This window comes from Octopus sinensis, linkage group LG11 (genome assembly GCF_006345805.1).
Source record: "Octopus sinensis linkage group LG11, ASM634580v1, whole genome shotgun sequence".
Classification (NCBI taxonomy): domain Eukaryota; kingdom Metazoa; phylum Mollusca; class Cephalopoda; order Octopoda; family Octopodidae; genus Octopus; species Octopus sinensis.
The window spans coordinates 37,584,574-37,600,758 of record NC_043007.1 but is presented as its reverse complement, the minus strand read 5'-3'; the positions used below and the strand labels follow the sequence as shown (position 1 = coordinate 37,600,758).

General features: G+C 35.8%; 1 protein-coding gene across 2 annotated transcripts in view; it reads left to right on the top strand.

The window, feature by feature from the left end:
• LOC115217462 overlaps positions 1–15,889 on the top strand; it is a 50,092-nt gene extending 34,203 nt beyond the window's left edge. The window contains exons 2-5 of one of the 2 annotated variants that reach the window (XM_036507359.1): positions 1,964–2,081; positions 7,102–7,199; positions 11,400–11,919; positions 15,103–15,889. In XM_036507359.1, the coding sequence (XP_036363252.1) occupies positions 1,964–2,081; positions 7,102–7,199; positions 11,400–11,919; positions 15,103–15,461 (1,095 nt within the window). In that variant the 3' untranslated portion in view covers positions 15,462–15,889. Of the gene's footprint in view, positions 1–1,963; positions 2,085–7,101; positions 7,200–11,399; positions 11,920–15,102 lie in introns of both variants that reach the window. The other variant, XM_029787168.2, reaches the window with a different exon arrangement.
• Positions 15,890–16,185: the final 296 nt, after the last annotated feature.

The following is a 16,185-nucleotide window of genomic DNA, read 5'->3' as shown; positions in this document are numbered from 1 at the left end:
TGACATTTTGGTCATTTTTGCTGTAACTCAGTGTAAGGCATTCTCCTATTGGCTGATTATTGAATGTTAATGTGCCAACATATCACTAGAGATACTTGCAGAATTTCCATGATTTTCATGTCTCTAGAATGGTGTATTTTTGGATTTAAATGCTAAAAAGCCATGTGGTGGTTGCTAGTGGTTCACATTCTGTTCACAAAAGTTACTTTCATTCAGTGAACACAAAATATTTGATATCACAGAGGAGTTTGACAGTAATAATGAGTGGATTTTGAGTCATATGATGTAGACATGAGAGGATCTTATGTGTGTAGTTGTGCTGCTGTGTCTAGTAGTGCCTTGAAGGCTTTAGTTGAACAAATCAACCCCAGTTATCAAGCAGTGAGGTGGAGGGGACAAACACAAGCACAAGGATACACACACATGCACGCGCACACACATGATGGGTTCCCACACAGTTTAGGTCGACTGTATTCTCTCACAAGGCATTTGTTGGCTTGGGGCTTTAGTAGAACACAATTGCCCAAAGTGCTCCCCAGCGGGACTGAATGTGAAACCATGTGATTGCAAAATGAGCTCCTTAACCACACTGACATGTCTGACAAAATTTCTTTCCGATATAGAGCCATGTTGTGCATGTTGCTGTACGTAATGTTTGGCCATGTGGCATGTATGCTGTTGGTGGTTGTGGTGTTTTTCCGAGTTCACTGTGGTTTACGTTATCGTAGAAAATACAATCTCCCTTACTTCAATCCTTGAGCTCCCAGCTCTTGGTGCAATCATTGTATATATACCATTGTCTCATACATGTTTTGGGCATTTAAACCTAGTGAAGCCTGTTCCTCTCCAGATTTAAATACAGCCAATTTCCTCCTCCTCCTCCTCATCATCATCACTATTACAGAGAGAGAGAGATGAATTGACTCCACTACTGGATTGTTTTTTTTTGCTCCATTTCAAAGAGATGAAAGACAAAGTTGACCTTGGCAGGATGCAAACTCAGTGCAAAAAAAAAACAGGACAAATCATTCTGCTCTGTACATTCATAACCCTTTGCTTAACACACACACGCACACGCACACGCACACACACACACACACACACACACACACAGAGACAGAGAGAGAGAGAGAGAAAGAGAAATATACATGTACCTAAACACATACTAGCATAAAAATATAGATCACTTCTTCATAATTATCACATCCTCTTCACTTTTACCATTTCTGTCATACCAGTTAACCTGGTGTCTCAAATTTGTGTGTTACCCTTTACTTTTCATCCAAAAGATATATATATATATATCAACAATAAAAGGGTAAAATTAATTAATTAATCAATTAATAATTTTACCAAGTAGATCGGTACGTTAAAATAACCTTTTTAGGTAAAATTGCACCAATATTCTATAATTATAAACATAATTATAATTAGGGGTCTCAGCTAATTGCTTCATCACATACCGAATTAAGAAATAGGAGTTAAAAAATTCCTTTTCTACTATTTCTCCTATTTCTAAATTCGGTATGTGGTGAAGCAATTAGCTGACCCCTAATTATAATTATGTTTGTAATTATAGAATATATATATATATATATATATATATATATATATATATATATATATATTATCCTATAATTGTGTTTTGATGAATAATAAGCCTTTGTTCATTTATTTAGTCGTAATATCAGTCATAATAGTATGGATATCTGACCTTCAAAAAAAGAAAAAAAAACTTCTGTTTATATATAATTAGGATATAGTATACATGAGCAAAACATATGAAAGAATGTCAAATTGTAGGCTTGTCTAATCTGTGTAACCATGTGAACAAACTGAACACAACAGGCTTTCAAAGGGAAGGATGCAAGGAGAGTAAAAATTTTGACATAAAACTATGCCTTATGATTTTATTAATCAATTTAATAACATTTTTTCATTTTCTTTCCATTTCCTTCTGCAGGGGTTGCCACAAGGACTTTGGTACCTCTCGGTTACCCTCCATAAGAGGCAACGCTACCTTATGCACCTCATCAGAGAAGAAGCGCAAAAAGAAAAGAGAGGGTGTTACAAGAAAACAGGTGGTCAGTATTTCTTTTTGTTTTTTACCTTAATTATTTCTGTAGTATTTTAAACACCTTATTTTTCCCCACTGCTCTTTTTGTTTTTTGTAGGAATAGCATTTTTGTCCTTAGGGTCAGTTCTAGGTATTTGGTTGAAGTTATTTTACTAGTGTAGCAAATGTTTCATATGGAAAAGTCTCTTAAATGTCACAGCTTTTCAGTTTTACTTCCATTTGCTCCTTATCAATCCTTGTAGTTCTTGCCTATGGTAAAAAGGTTATGACTGGTAATTGAAGTGCCTTGAGTTAAGTTGCATGTGCATGAGTTGCAACAGCTGTGAATTTGTAGAATTGTTAGAGCACTGGATAAAATGCTGTGCAGCATTTGTTCTGATTCTCAGGTGCTCTGAGTTCAAATCCTACCAAGGTCAAATTTGCCTTTCATCCTTTCAGGGTCAATAAAAAAAATGTACCAATCCAGGAATCCAGTGCTCAACTGGTACTTAATTTATCAATGTCAAAAGGATGAAAAGCAAAGCTGACCTCTGCAGAATAATAATGGTTTCAAATTTTGGCACAACGCTAGTAATATACAGTGGGGAGGTGAAACTCAGTTACATTGATCCCAGTACTCAACTAGTACTTATTATTATTGTAAAAGCAGAAGAAATGCTGCTAAGCGTCTTGTTTGACATAGTAATGACTCTGCTGGCTTGTTGTTTTGATGATGACGATGACAGCAGATTGGTGCAAAGTGACATAGTATTGGATTAAAATGTCTTGAACTATTTAGTTGCATCTCTTTACATTCTGTGTTCAAATCCTGTTGAATCAACTTTACAATTATACCCTTCCTCCTGTGTTAATAAAAAAAAAGGGTGCTACTTTAGCGTGTGGTCTACTGCAGTATCCTACTTTAGTGTGTGGTCTACCACAGTATCCTGTCTACGCTGTAAAATTACGTGTAGCATGTGGTCTCCCTTTTCTTACCCATTTTATACTTTAGCATGCGATGTACCTCCACTATAAGAACTTTATACCACAGGATGATAAAAACAAATTGAATAATGTTGAATAATGATTTATTAATAACTTACACTTAAATCTTAATTAACAATACACGCTTTGTACATCATTTAGGAATGCCGCAAACAAATCTATGTATCTATAGAAATCCTTTAACAGCTTTGTAATGGTTAAAATTAACTCAGGTTAAGAGGGTAAGAAAAGGTAGACCGGACACTAAAAGTAATTTCACAGCATAGACAGAATACTGTGGTAGACCGCACACTAAAGTAGCACCAAAAAGGTACCAGTGTAATGCTGGGGTGATTCAATTGTTTCAACATCTTTTCTTCAAATTTGTGATATTATGTCAATGTAAGCTAACATTGGGCTTAGTAAAAATAAATCTGAAACTTTGCATCCAGCTAAGACATATTGTTATTATTCTAATTATTATTGAGATGGTGGTGAGCTGGTAGAATCGTTAGTGCATTGGACAAAATGGTTAACAGTATTTCTTCTGGCACTTTATGTTCTGAGTTTAAATTCCACTGAAGTTTATTTTGCTTTTCATTGTTTTGAGGTTGATAAAATAAGCATCATTCAAGTGCTGAAGTTGATGAAATTGACCTATTCCCTCTCTTAAAATTGATGGCCTTGTGCCTTTAGTAGAAAGTGGTAAGCTGACAGAATTGTTGGTGTGCTGGACGAAATGCTTAGCGGTATTTTGCCTATCACTATGTCTGAGTTCAAATTCCGCCAAGGTTGACTTTACCTTTCATCCTTTAGGGGTTGATAAAATAAGTACCAGTTGAACACTGGGGTCAATGTAATCGACTTATCCCCTCCCCCCAAATTGCTGCCCTTGTGGCAAAATTTGAAACCATTGTTATTATAATATTCTTTCAATTTTGTTTCCATTTTTTGTCCTGTGTCTTCCCAACATCTAGGGTAAAGAAACTCACTCTATACACTGGTAGGCAATGAAAATAAACACACTAGATTGTCATGTGATAGGAGAAAATGGGAAGAAAGATGGAGAAAAAGAAAACAAAGAAAATAAGGGACAAAGGAAAGAAAATTCACAGCGACAAAGCTCTTCTCAATATATGTGACATACCAGTTAAGACAATCTTTTGCACCTCCTGCATGGATGTTAAGCCAGAGATCATCCTCAAATAATAATAATAATAATAATTATCCTTTCAAACACAAAGCCTGAAATTTGGTGGGAGTGAATTAGTCGATCACATTGACCCCAGTGTTTCACTGGTACTTAATTTATCAACCCTAAAAGGATGAAAAGCAAAGTCGACCTGGGAGGAATTTGAACTCGGAACATAGCGATGGGCGAAATACCGCTAAGCATTTCATTCAGCGTGCTAACAATTTTGCCAGCTCGCTGCCTTAAATAATAATAGTAATAATAATAATAATATTTATTATTATTGAGGCAGCAAACTGGTAGAATCATAAACAAGTTTGACAAAGTGCTTACCAGAATATCTTCTGGTTCTATATGTTCTGGGTTCAAATTCTGCTGAGGTGGACTTTGCCTTTCATCCTTTAAGTGTTGATAAAATAAATACCATTTGGACACTTGGGGTCAATGTAATCAACTTACCCCATCCCTTAAAATTGCTGGCCTTGTAGCAAAATCTGAAACCATTAAAGGCAGTGAGTTGGCAGAATCATTAGCACACTGGACAAAATGCATAGCAGCAATTCTTCCTGCTTAATGTTCTGGGTTCAAATTCTGCCGAGGTTGATTTTTGCCTTTCATCATTTTGTAGTCAATAAAGTAAAATATGAAGCCCTCGAAAACTGCTGGCTTCATACCTCAATCAGAAATCATTATTAGGAAATACCGTAAAGTATGGTAGAGTTTATAAGATAGTGTAACTATCTTCAGTTTTACAGGGTGAGCAAAAATATAATTATATATCATTTACCTAAGGCATCAACAACAAAAGCTGCTTCCATTATAGTTGATCATAATCTGGTCTTAACTGGACTTTTTTTTTCAGTTTGTAACAGTAATAATCCTTTCTACAATTGGCATAAAGCCTGTAATTTTGTAGGAGGGAGCTAGTCGATTACATAAATTCTAGTACTCAACTGGTACTTATGTTATGGACCACAAAAGGATGGAAAGTAAAATTGACCTTGGCGACATTTGAACTCAGAATGTAAAGCTAGACAAAATGCTGCCAAGCATTTTGTCCAGTGTAGTAATGATTCTGTCAGCTTTCCCCCTTGTTTGTAACAGTAATAATGATTTTTAACATTATCGTAAGGTCATCACATTTGTGGGAGGAAACTGAATTAATTCAACACAAATACTTGTCTAGTATTCTATTTCATTGATTCCAATAATCACCCATTCATCATTTCAAGAATCGATAGAATAATTATCAGTCATATATCAGAAATTAATTTAGTTGATTTACGCACTTTATCTTATGGATATCTGGCTTTCTCTCTATCCAAGAATTATGAATGATTTTAATAGATGATGATGATGATGAAGCAGTGTTTTAGTTCCCAAAGAGTAAACCATAGCGAAGCACTGATACATCTTAGATTACATCTCAACTGAGTGACTTAGCTGATGCGTATTCAATCATTAACCCTTTAGCATTTAAACTGGCCATATCCGGCCAAAAGTATTCTACCTGTTTTATGTTCAAATTGACCAGATCTGGTCTCTCACACCAGCCCTACAATATCGTTTTAAAAATTAACAGCTACCCCATCAAAATCTCATAGCTACAAGATAATGCCTAATTAGTTCAAGGCAATGTGGATAAAAAAGGATTAATTTTGGCAGAATAATGCGAACACTAAAGGGTTAAGGAACATGGTCCAGCCTGTGGCCCACTACTGTGCTGGCTACTCAGGTACTCCTGGCCTGTTCATCTCTCTACCTCTTGTCACCTTTGTCACCCTTCCCAAGGCCCTGCACTAACTACCATTCTCAGTCCTTCCTTCCCAGAATTTCATCCCTCTGGAATCTTCTCTGTTCTCATATCTTTTCTGGAGCTGATGACCTGCAATTGTTTGAATGGAACATGAAAGGTATAAACCTCACTGTTCTCAGAAGGCCTGCAAATGTCATCGGTACTGTCCTTTCTTCCAAACTTATCAAATAGAGGGAAAAAGGAAAAAAAAAGCCTGCTGGTGTAAAGATGGTAACTTGTACTCAATCATTCTTCCAATGTTTTGTCCATGCTCAAACTTTTACTGACAGATCCTTCTAATTATGAAAAGTTGGGTAACTGATTCTGTTATTTCATTTATAAGTTGAATAAAACATTGATTAAAACTGTTGAGGCCTATATTGTTTTCAGATCGTTAAGGTTTGGAATTCAGCTACTCAGCATCTGAATATTCTAGAAATTTGACCAAGAAATTTGGTTTGAACAAGCATTCTGTAGGATTTTAGTTTAATACCTAGTTAGTTCCACTTGAAGTTTCAGTAGTGTTCATTCATGCTCTGGGAGAAGTATGTCACATTCTACCATTTATCTCTTCTAAAAATAATCCTGTTTCTTTCTAGCTTCTACCATTTTTTTCCCTTAAATAAAGTTGTATTTTCTAAGTTATGTTATTTTTCTATTGAAAACAATTAAAGGCCTTATTTCGTCATGTCCTCTTCGATTTCTTTACTAAACTGACTTGTTAATAAAAGTTCTCCATGTAAATAAATGTTTATGTTAATTTAAAAAGTTGCCAGCAAAATCTTTTAAAATGACAATGTTTTAAAAGGTGTACATCTTTATGTTATATGTGAAAATAAACTATATATATATATATATATATATATATATATATATATAATAATTTTGATATATATTTAAAATAATATAAATTAATTAATCTTATGTATTGGCTTAAGTTTTTCATTGTATGATTTGCCTAATAGTGGTTTTATCTCTAATTTAATATAATATATATATATATATATATATATATATATATATATATATATATAAGAGATGGAAAAAAAATAATTATTATGCTTTTATTTCCAGAAACTTTGCTATCATTGTATCTGAACTATTACCAGTTTACAGAATTTCATTTGGATAGCATATTCAAATACGGCGACGACAACCGGCTACCAAGGGAGGTAATCACTCATTCTGTTATTCTACTTTCTAGTTACCTTTTCTTAGACTCGTGTCTCGTGACAGTTTTTACTTGTTTATGTTCGGGGCGAGCACGACCAACTGTCTGGGTAAAAGTGGGGTTTCTGATCTGAAAGCCTTTTATCCCTTTGCTTGTTGGGTTCCATGTCCGTTATTTAGGCTAGGTTTGACTATTTCAAGACAGGCTAAACAAACTCCCGCCCCCTTTCTAATCACTGTCTGTCCGGCCTCACGTGTGTCTGTCTGTTTGTCTGTTTCTCTCCCCTTCCCCCTCTCTTACTCCCGGTTATGTTGCATCATAAGACACACAGGTGAGTGGGTGAAACGGAGGAAGGACGTGATGTACGTATACAGCTGATAGGTGGAGGCGTATTAATGATAGAGCATATGTATCGGCAAATAAATCTACCAACCCATTTATAATAGGGTCCACGATCTTGTTAATTTATAAACCTTTCTGGTATCTAAAGTACACTTTTATAATGAAAATAAACTATAGTGATGGCGGTGATGGTTAGAAACTTTCTGTATGCCATTTTGATCATTGATCCATATTGAGGACTTTTTTTTTTTTATCAGTGTCTCTATTATAGTATGTCGGCCTGTCAGAGCCAGTCCCTGTTGAGTTACACCCAAAGCAGCAAACCAACGCAATACATGTCAGTTTTACTGTTGTAACTCCAAAGATTCGTTTTGAAAGAAAAAGTAAAAATAAATAAATAAACAAGAATACATCGTATAATATAGTCTGGAGTATACAATGCCTGAATAGAGACGAGATTAAACATGACGGCATTTTGGATCGTAGGTCTTCTCGGTGGGGGCTAACCTTGTGCTAAGCAACTTGTTAAGGCCATTGAGAGCTCAGTCTTCTCTAGTGTCTTGATGGAATATGAGTTGCTGTTTTAGTCTTTTGATTTGGCTAACTCTTGCTCATGAAACGATAGAAATTTCTAGTATGACATGTTAGTTGTTTTTGGAGCAGATTTTGGCAGAACATGTCTACTTTACATCGCTGCTGTATAAGCCTGTTAATCAACGTGTATTCCTTTTTTTTTTTTTTTTAATCTTTGAACGGTGGTCTTCGTTTTATGATCTGAAAAATGAAACCACTAAACTTGACAAATCATCATTTGCCAGAAACTCGGCAGTAATATGAATGTGAAAAAATTGCTACTTTTGAAACTGAATGTTTATATATCAGAACATATTTATACAGTTAAGTATTTTGTCTATGCCAACTATATATTAACCGTAGTAACATTCATTTAACTTATGTGTACATGCAATTAAGTATTGTATCTATACAAACACAAGAGTTAATTGCATAACCTGGTCCATAGCATATTGTTTATAGTCAACAGCTGCCTACCAATACATGAGCTCTACAAGGTGATGTTGTAGGATGAAACTCAAAGAAGAAAGAATATTTTCTTATACTTTAATGCCTGCATACACAGTGTTTCCAAACATTTCTCTCTGAACATGAGACAATTCATTAAATGCATTGGTTCATTACAGCACACTTCAGAATTATAAATTAACCAGAATGATACAAGAAAGTTAATTGTACTTGTAGTCTTCATCATCATAATACAAATATCCCATACAACTTAACCCCTTTCAGTTAACTTATCAATGATAATGATGTTGTCTGCAATTGTCATTGGTGCTAGTTTTATAGTAAGGTCAACCATTTGTTCTATATGTATACATAGTTTTGAAATAAACTTTCAGTTTTAAAGAAAAATATTCTTCAAGTTTCATTTTATTCCTCAGTATAAATCATATACTGCCTAACATTATCTCTTTTCCTTTTTATTATACCAACGTCCACCTAGTTCAGTTGTTTCACTTTCCAGATTATAAACGGAAAAATTACCCTTTGAACATACTAAATATTGTTGGTGCAAAGAAGTTCTCAAAGGTCTGAGGCTTTTGCCTCCTGCAGTCTTAAGTTTATTTCCCTGACAATATCAAAGACAGTGCAATCAATTTACTTAGCCCCAGTATATAGTGTTTTCGTTTATTTGTATCTTTATCTATTCTCTCATGAATATTGACTCCAGTAGAATTTTTAACTTGAATATATGCGACATTGGATTTTGGATATTAGTAACATTATTTACCTTGTAAACTATCCTGTCCTTCACTTTTAATTTTTAACTATAAATATAGAAAATACAGTTGATTGATGTTACTCTCATAAATTTCTGTTATTTGACAAAATTGCTGAAACATTGGACAAGATATCTTACAGTATTTACAGTTATGGCTTTAAATTTCACTGAACTCAACTTTTTCAGTCTCCCAGGTTTGATAAAATAGAGTATCAGTCATATACTAGGATCGATATAACTGAAAACTTTTACCAAACTGTGTGACCATCTTATAATGCTAGAAATTAATATTTTTACCAGACACCTACCATGCTTTGGGAGAGTGAAGACAATGGTTTTTAATTGTGCTATAATTAAAAAATGGCTTGTACAATACTTCAGTCAGTTTTCTAAATTAAAATGATATTGACCCAGAATGTTGTGATCACATAACTGGTACCATGGGTGCTGCAGCTGGTAGAGATGATATATTGTTGGATGACTATTTGAAAGGTTGACAGGTCTTATCACATCTGTAGTACTGCCTTGTGTCTCTGGCAGAGACAAACAACACTTGATGGCCCAGCATGTTGTTGTGTCCATAAGCTGTACCAATAACTTCTGCAAGTCCAGTGTGCCTAGATGTTAGCTGGTACTATGTGATGGTACAGTATAAGTGATGAGTAATTTGTTGATCTTGCTGTTCTGGGCTCAAATCTCTATTCTGGATATTACACAAGACCAAATGAAGAGCATAAAACTGTCTTATTGATATTCTAGCCCTGACAAAATGTTTTCAAGTAAGTATTTAAAATATGTTTAGATATTTTGCTATGCTTGGGGATGGTTTCATCACACAGTTTCATATCAAGAATTTTGCAAAACAAATACATAAACATTATTTACATTCGACAGATATTTGTCCTCATCTTGTTTGTTGTTAACACAACCTTTTGGCTGATATACCCTCCAGCCTTCTTCAGGTGTCTTGGGGAAATTTCGAACCTGGGTTTGAAATTTTCCCAAGAATTTAAATATAGAACTGAAATACATAAACGTTTAAATACCTTATTTTGCAGAAAAATCATAAATTTTCTAAATACTCAACCCCACTTTCTTGTAGCATCAAATTACCATTTTTTGTCCTTGTGAGCTTACAATACCAGTAAGAGGGCAATGCTATACAGGTTAAGAACAATTGCTCTAGATATGACACTTGAAGTTGAAATCTATAAGCTCCTAATCTGTTTGAGAGGAACACTAACTGCATCACTCTCATAGGTCTTGGAGGGCCTGCACTTACTATGGGCATAGCATCTTCCTCCACAAATAGAACAGAGATAAAAGTAGAATAAAACACCCAATCCTATGGTCTGTTGAATATTCATGTACTTTCATGATATCACAAATACACACAATCACACACACAAATTCGTGTATACATGTACATACAGTGCGCACACACACACACACACACGATTAATCATCATCATTTTAATGTCCACTTTTTCATGCTTGCATGGGTCAGACAGAGTTCATTGGGGCAGATTTTCTATGAAGAGGTATCCTTTTGTAGCTAATCCGCACCTGTTTCCAAGCAAGGTAATAATTCTCCATGGCTGGTCATGTGTTTGTGGAAGACTGGAAATGAGGCACTCCACTTATATAACAATGACATCATGACTATCTCATGATGCGAAGACTAGGTGACAAGTGCAGGCACACACACATGATGGGCTTCTTTCAGTTTCTGTCTACTAAACCTGCTCATTTGTATACAGCCACACATTGCAATAAAAGGTATATTAGTCAACACTTTGGCTTTAATACTTCACTCCCTTATTTTATTGATAGAAAAGGGATAAAGCGCAAAGTTAAACTTAATTGTATTCGAGCACAGAATCCTAAGGAAAGTAATTACAATATTTTCATCTTGTGTTCTATTATTTCTTCTATTTTCTCATCTTTATATATCGAACAATATTTGATTTCTTTTGTTTGGGTTTTTGTTTTAAAATTAAAATAGTCAATAATTAGCAAGAAAATCCACTAATAAATGTAATATTTTAAAAATCATTTCAGATCTTTAAGTGTGCAAATGTGACACACTTGTCATTGAAATACAACAGCTTGGACCATCTACCTGCAGACATTGGTCGAATGAAGCAGCTGGAATATCTGGCATTGACCAACAACAAGCTGCAAGTCAGTGCAATTCCATACACGCTAACCTTCTGCACCAAGCTGAAAACAATCCTGCTGGACAACAACTTACTGGATGCTCTCCCTGGATTCTTGCTTACCATGCCCTCCATCGAGACTGTGTACCGTCACGGTAACCACAACTACTTCAAAGCCACATTTATGTGGTACCACACCGACGTGAACTATCGGATTATCCCAGCTGGAGGGTTTGGCGTTGCCATGTCTAAGGTGCCAGCCAGTCTTCAGTTCTGGGCTGCAAAGTCTGTGATTGGACAAAAGATAGACTTTTATAACAACAGCTGTATTGCTGACATACTAAAGGACTATATTTCAGAGCTCTATTATAAATTTTACTTGTGTCACTATTGCAAGCAGGCTCTTCTCCGACATCTACCTGGTAAGTTTCCTCTCTTTTTGTTGTTAACCTTTTCATGTCATTATTTCTCGTGAATCATGCTGACTATATTTTAATTTTGGAAAATAATCCAAAATTTATAGAGATTTAGGCGAATAACTTTTATTTATTGATTGTTGTTGTTAGTTTTGTTCAGTCCTAATTCAATCCTGATTGAGCAGACCTATGATAAAAGGCATTCCAGCTATGACCAGCCTGTCTTTTTATGGGTATCCACATAAGTACTACAATATCTTACGTATCTTTTTCTTTTTAAAAATGGTAGGATATGATTCGAGGGAGTTTTGGTTGCTATTTCCAGCAGGTTGAGTGACCACATTGATGCTCCCTCAGTGGTTTGGTTTTTGATATATTAAAGTGGTGTTTTGCACATAACTTAACAGAAAGGTCATACATGAAGTTACTGATGGAGGTTTCTAATTTAAATATGAACACTTTAAAAGGATGGGTTTTACATCATAGAACTAGGGTTAATCTCAGGCAGGTTGGTATTTTCGTTAAAAATGTTACAATTTTAAAATTGTTTTTTTCCATGCAGTTGATTGTGCAAAACAGAAGATATACGGATATAATAAAAGGTCCTCCTGTTCATGGGGTTTGACTTAAATTACACTGCAAACTTTTTGCTTGTGTACTTAGTTCTGTATTTCACTTTACAGAAATGACAGATAATAGACACCACATATATTGGGAATGTTGTCAGGGCCATTTTTACAGCATTATAGACTCCCAGGCAAAAGAATGCACTGGAACCTCTATGTATACAACCACAGCATGTGAAGATAAACATTTACCCTTTGACCTGTAGGGCTCTGAGACAAGTTCCAGTGTGGCCATGTTTTAAGACAGTTTCTTATTAATGCCTGCATCTTAAAAAGCAGAAAAGAATCTTTGGCTTCTGGAGGTACTTGCATTATAATACATTATTGGGATCTTTACCTTTTGACTGGCAGATTTAGAAAATTTTTTGTAACTAAACACTTTCAAACTTTGTATACTGGTAGAATGTAATCCTAAAACCCAAAGGGAAAAGATCCCATTATTGTGAATAGTGAAAGGAGTTCCTGTTAAATTGTGTTGGCAACCCATTTTTAATTTCCATTTGAGCTCATTTCACTTAATTTCGTTCCACCTCAGCTAGCATTAATAATCATTGTTATCAATATTGGTACAGGCCTGGGTTCCTGGGTTCAATGCCACAGCTTAGTGAACTTAAGAAAATGTTTTCTTCATAATCATGTTATTTGTGCTGCCACTCATCTGACATCTATGTGGATTGATAGATGTGTCGTGGAGCAGCTCATCAAGGCTGATTTAATGTAGAGTGGGTTTATATTGGGCTTAATTTGGTTACCAACAGAACACAATGGATGGCACTTATTCAGTGTTCAGATTCATCTGAAAATCCAGTTACTATATTTTCTGGCACACTGGTTGAATTTTTCAGGCCAAAATACACACCCAAAAGTAGTTGGTATAAACACTAGAACAGCTCTGGAGGACCAAAAATTCCAAGTGAAATGCAGCAAGATGTGGAAAGATAGTGATAATGTTTGAATGCTTACACTATATGTTTACTCTATGTACTATATCAACTTGTATGCTGGGAAATATGGTATCATGTGAAGCAAATGGTGATACAATTACATAGGTTATGCGTAGAAGTTGTTTCAGATGGCCAGCTTGCTCACACTTGACTTCACTGCTTCTTCTCCATATCTTTCTTGATCTTCCTATGCATTAAATATTTTCACTGTTAGCATGGAACACTTTTTTACTCAGTGTCTGACTTCTTAAAAATTTATGAGAAGGACCAATGCTTAGTTCCAGTTCAATAGTATAAAGCAGATAAGCTGCTTTTGTATGAAAGGAAATATTTCTTGATGATTTTCTTTTAGTATCTATTTATGACTGTTTGGTGGACTGAAGCAACAAAAATTAAAGTATTTGCCCAGAAATACAACAAAATATATTTTGTGGACAATTGGACAACATATCTATTAAATTATCTTATTCTTATCCTCCTTTTACATTACATGTATACATGGGAAAAGAATATCACAATCTACATTTCTTTGAGAAATCAAATATTGCGCATAATGTAACCAATGTTCCTTCTAATTTTCCCCAACCACTGACCATAATGTTTGTATGCTTCAAGCAAAAATATTTTAAATTCAAAGCTAACGCATGGCATTTAAACTCATGCATAGTTTGTTGAGCACATGTTTATAAATTAAAATGAGTAGCAATATTTTGATGTGCATTGCACCAGTAGAAAGATGAATGACTTTACACCCATTCAGCTGAGAGAGAACATTGAATGTAGTTATGATATGTTACATTTGATGTAGGTGGAAAAGTGACAGTTGTTAAGGTATCAAACAAAATGTTTTTTGGCATTTGTTTGAGACCCTGTACTTGAGGAGACCTATTGAGTCAAGTACATCAACATCAAAAAATCAAATGGAAATTGTAGTTGTGATACCTGTGCCAGTGGCACGTAAAAAGCACCAACGGATCGTGGCCATTGCCAGCCTCGCCTGGCACTGGTGCCGGTGTCACATAAAAAGCACCCACTACACTCACGGAGTGGTTGGCGTTAGGGAGGGCATCCAGCTGTAGAAACACTGCCAGATCAGACTGGAGCCTGGTGCAGGCTCCTGGCTGCCCTGTATCATATAAGGGTGCAGGGGGAGAAGTAGCTGGGAAGAAGACAAATGTGGTGATGATGAAGTGATCTAAGATACAAGGATGTGTATATGAGAGAGAATATGAGCAAAGAATTGAGATAAGCTCATTACAGTGTGAGAGGAAAATGACAGATGATTAGAGATGGGTGGAGAGGTGAATGTAGTAAATGGGACAAGGGTGAAGGTGGGGTTGATGGTAAATATCAGTATGGTAGGGTTGGGTGGGGTGGGATGAGAAATAGTGGTTTAGAAAGTAGGAGGTGTTATACATTCAAAATCTTTCCAACTGTGATATAAGAAATTTAATAGTATATTAGAGAGGAGGGTGTGAATAGAGGGAGATTTGCCTGCTATTTCTTGCCCATTGAGGGTTTTTTCATTTGTCATCTGATGAGTTTACTGATTTCTTTTTCTTTTTTTAGATATAAAATGTCAATTCTTAATTAACAAATTTCTTTGTATTCTTTTTCAGGTTACAAAGTTATCACTTTCAAAAACCCCTATCTGGGTAACAGTTGTGTCCCATTCCAACACTGGGCCTGCTCTCTGGATTGTGCCAAGGCTCTTGAAGTACCTGCTCGCATTGAGCAGATTGCAGCTGCCACCAAGCTTGACCGCCAGTATGAGGACTATGTCAACCGGTGTCAGCAGCTTTTCCGAACGGTGCATTCTGGTGCCAACCGCATGTGTGTGTGTAGCCGGGAGTCCCTGCATAGTTCGTGCCCTTCGGGTGCTGGCGACGACGATGGACGCAGCCACTGTCACTACTGTACTGCATTGGATGCTGGCAGAGATGACAAAGAGTCTAGCTGTTATTGCTGTCTCCAGTAGCCATTGGGTTCGCACCAAACAACAAGGGTTTGCATCTGCCAACGACTTGTTGTTGTCAGGGGCAATGGAAAGGCAGATGCCGACTGCTGTCACTTGAGAGAGAAAGAGCGAGAGAGAGAGAGAGTGAAAGAAAGCAACATGGAATATGAATGAGTAAGAGTATGAGAGGTAGAAAGAGAAAGAAAGATTGAGAGGGAGAAAATGAAAGGTACAAAATCTGTCTCCCCAAAATCTGAAGCATATGTTTTGATCTGACAATTTTTTGTGTTTTTTTTTATTTCATGGCGGGTTGGGAGGTTAGGGTCAAGTTAACTGAATTGAGGTGACAGGGAGGTTGTCTCTCTTCCTCTACTGGTTTCTCCATAAAATAATTAAAAAAAAGAGAGAAAAGGAAAAAAAAGGTGCTGTTGGTGCAGGTATATATATTATATATGTGCATATATATGTATATATACATGTGCATATGTATGTGTGTGTGTGTTTATATATGCGTGTGTGTGTGTGTATGTATGTGTGTGTGTGTGTGTGTGTGTGTATGTGTGTGTGTGTGTGTATAAACATGCACACACGGATATATAAATATATATTTGCGGGTCGGGTGGGCGGTACAGATTTAAAAAAGAAATTTGGATACACAAGCTGGGACTGTTTGAAAAAAAAATAAATAAATAAAACATACTGGACACACGGACAGCTAGCCTGATCGGTACTCGAGTACATGAAG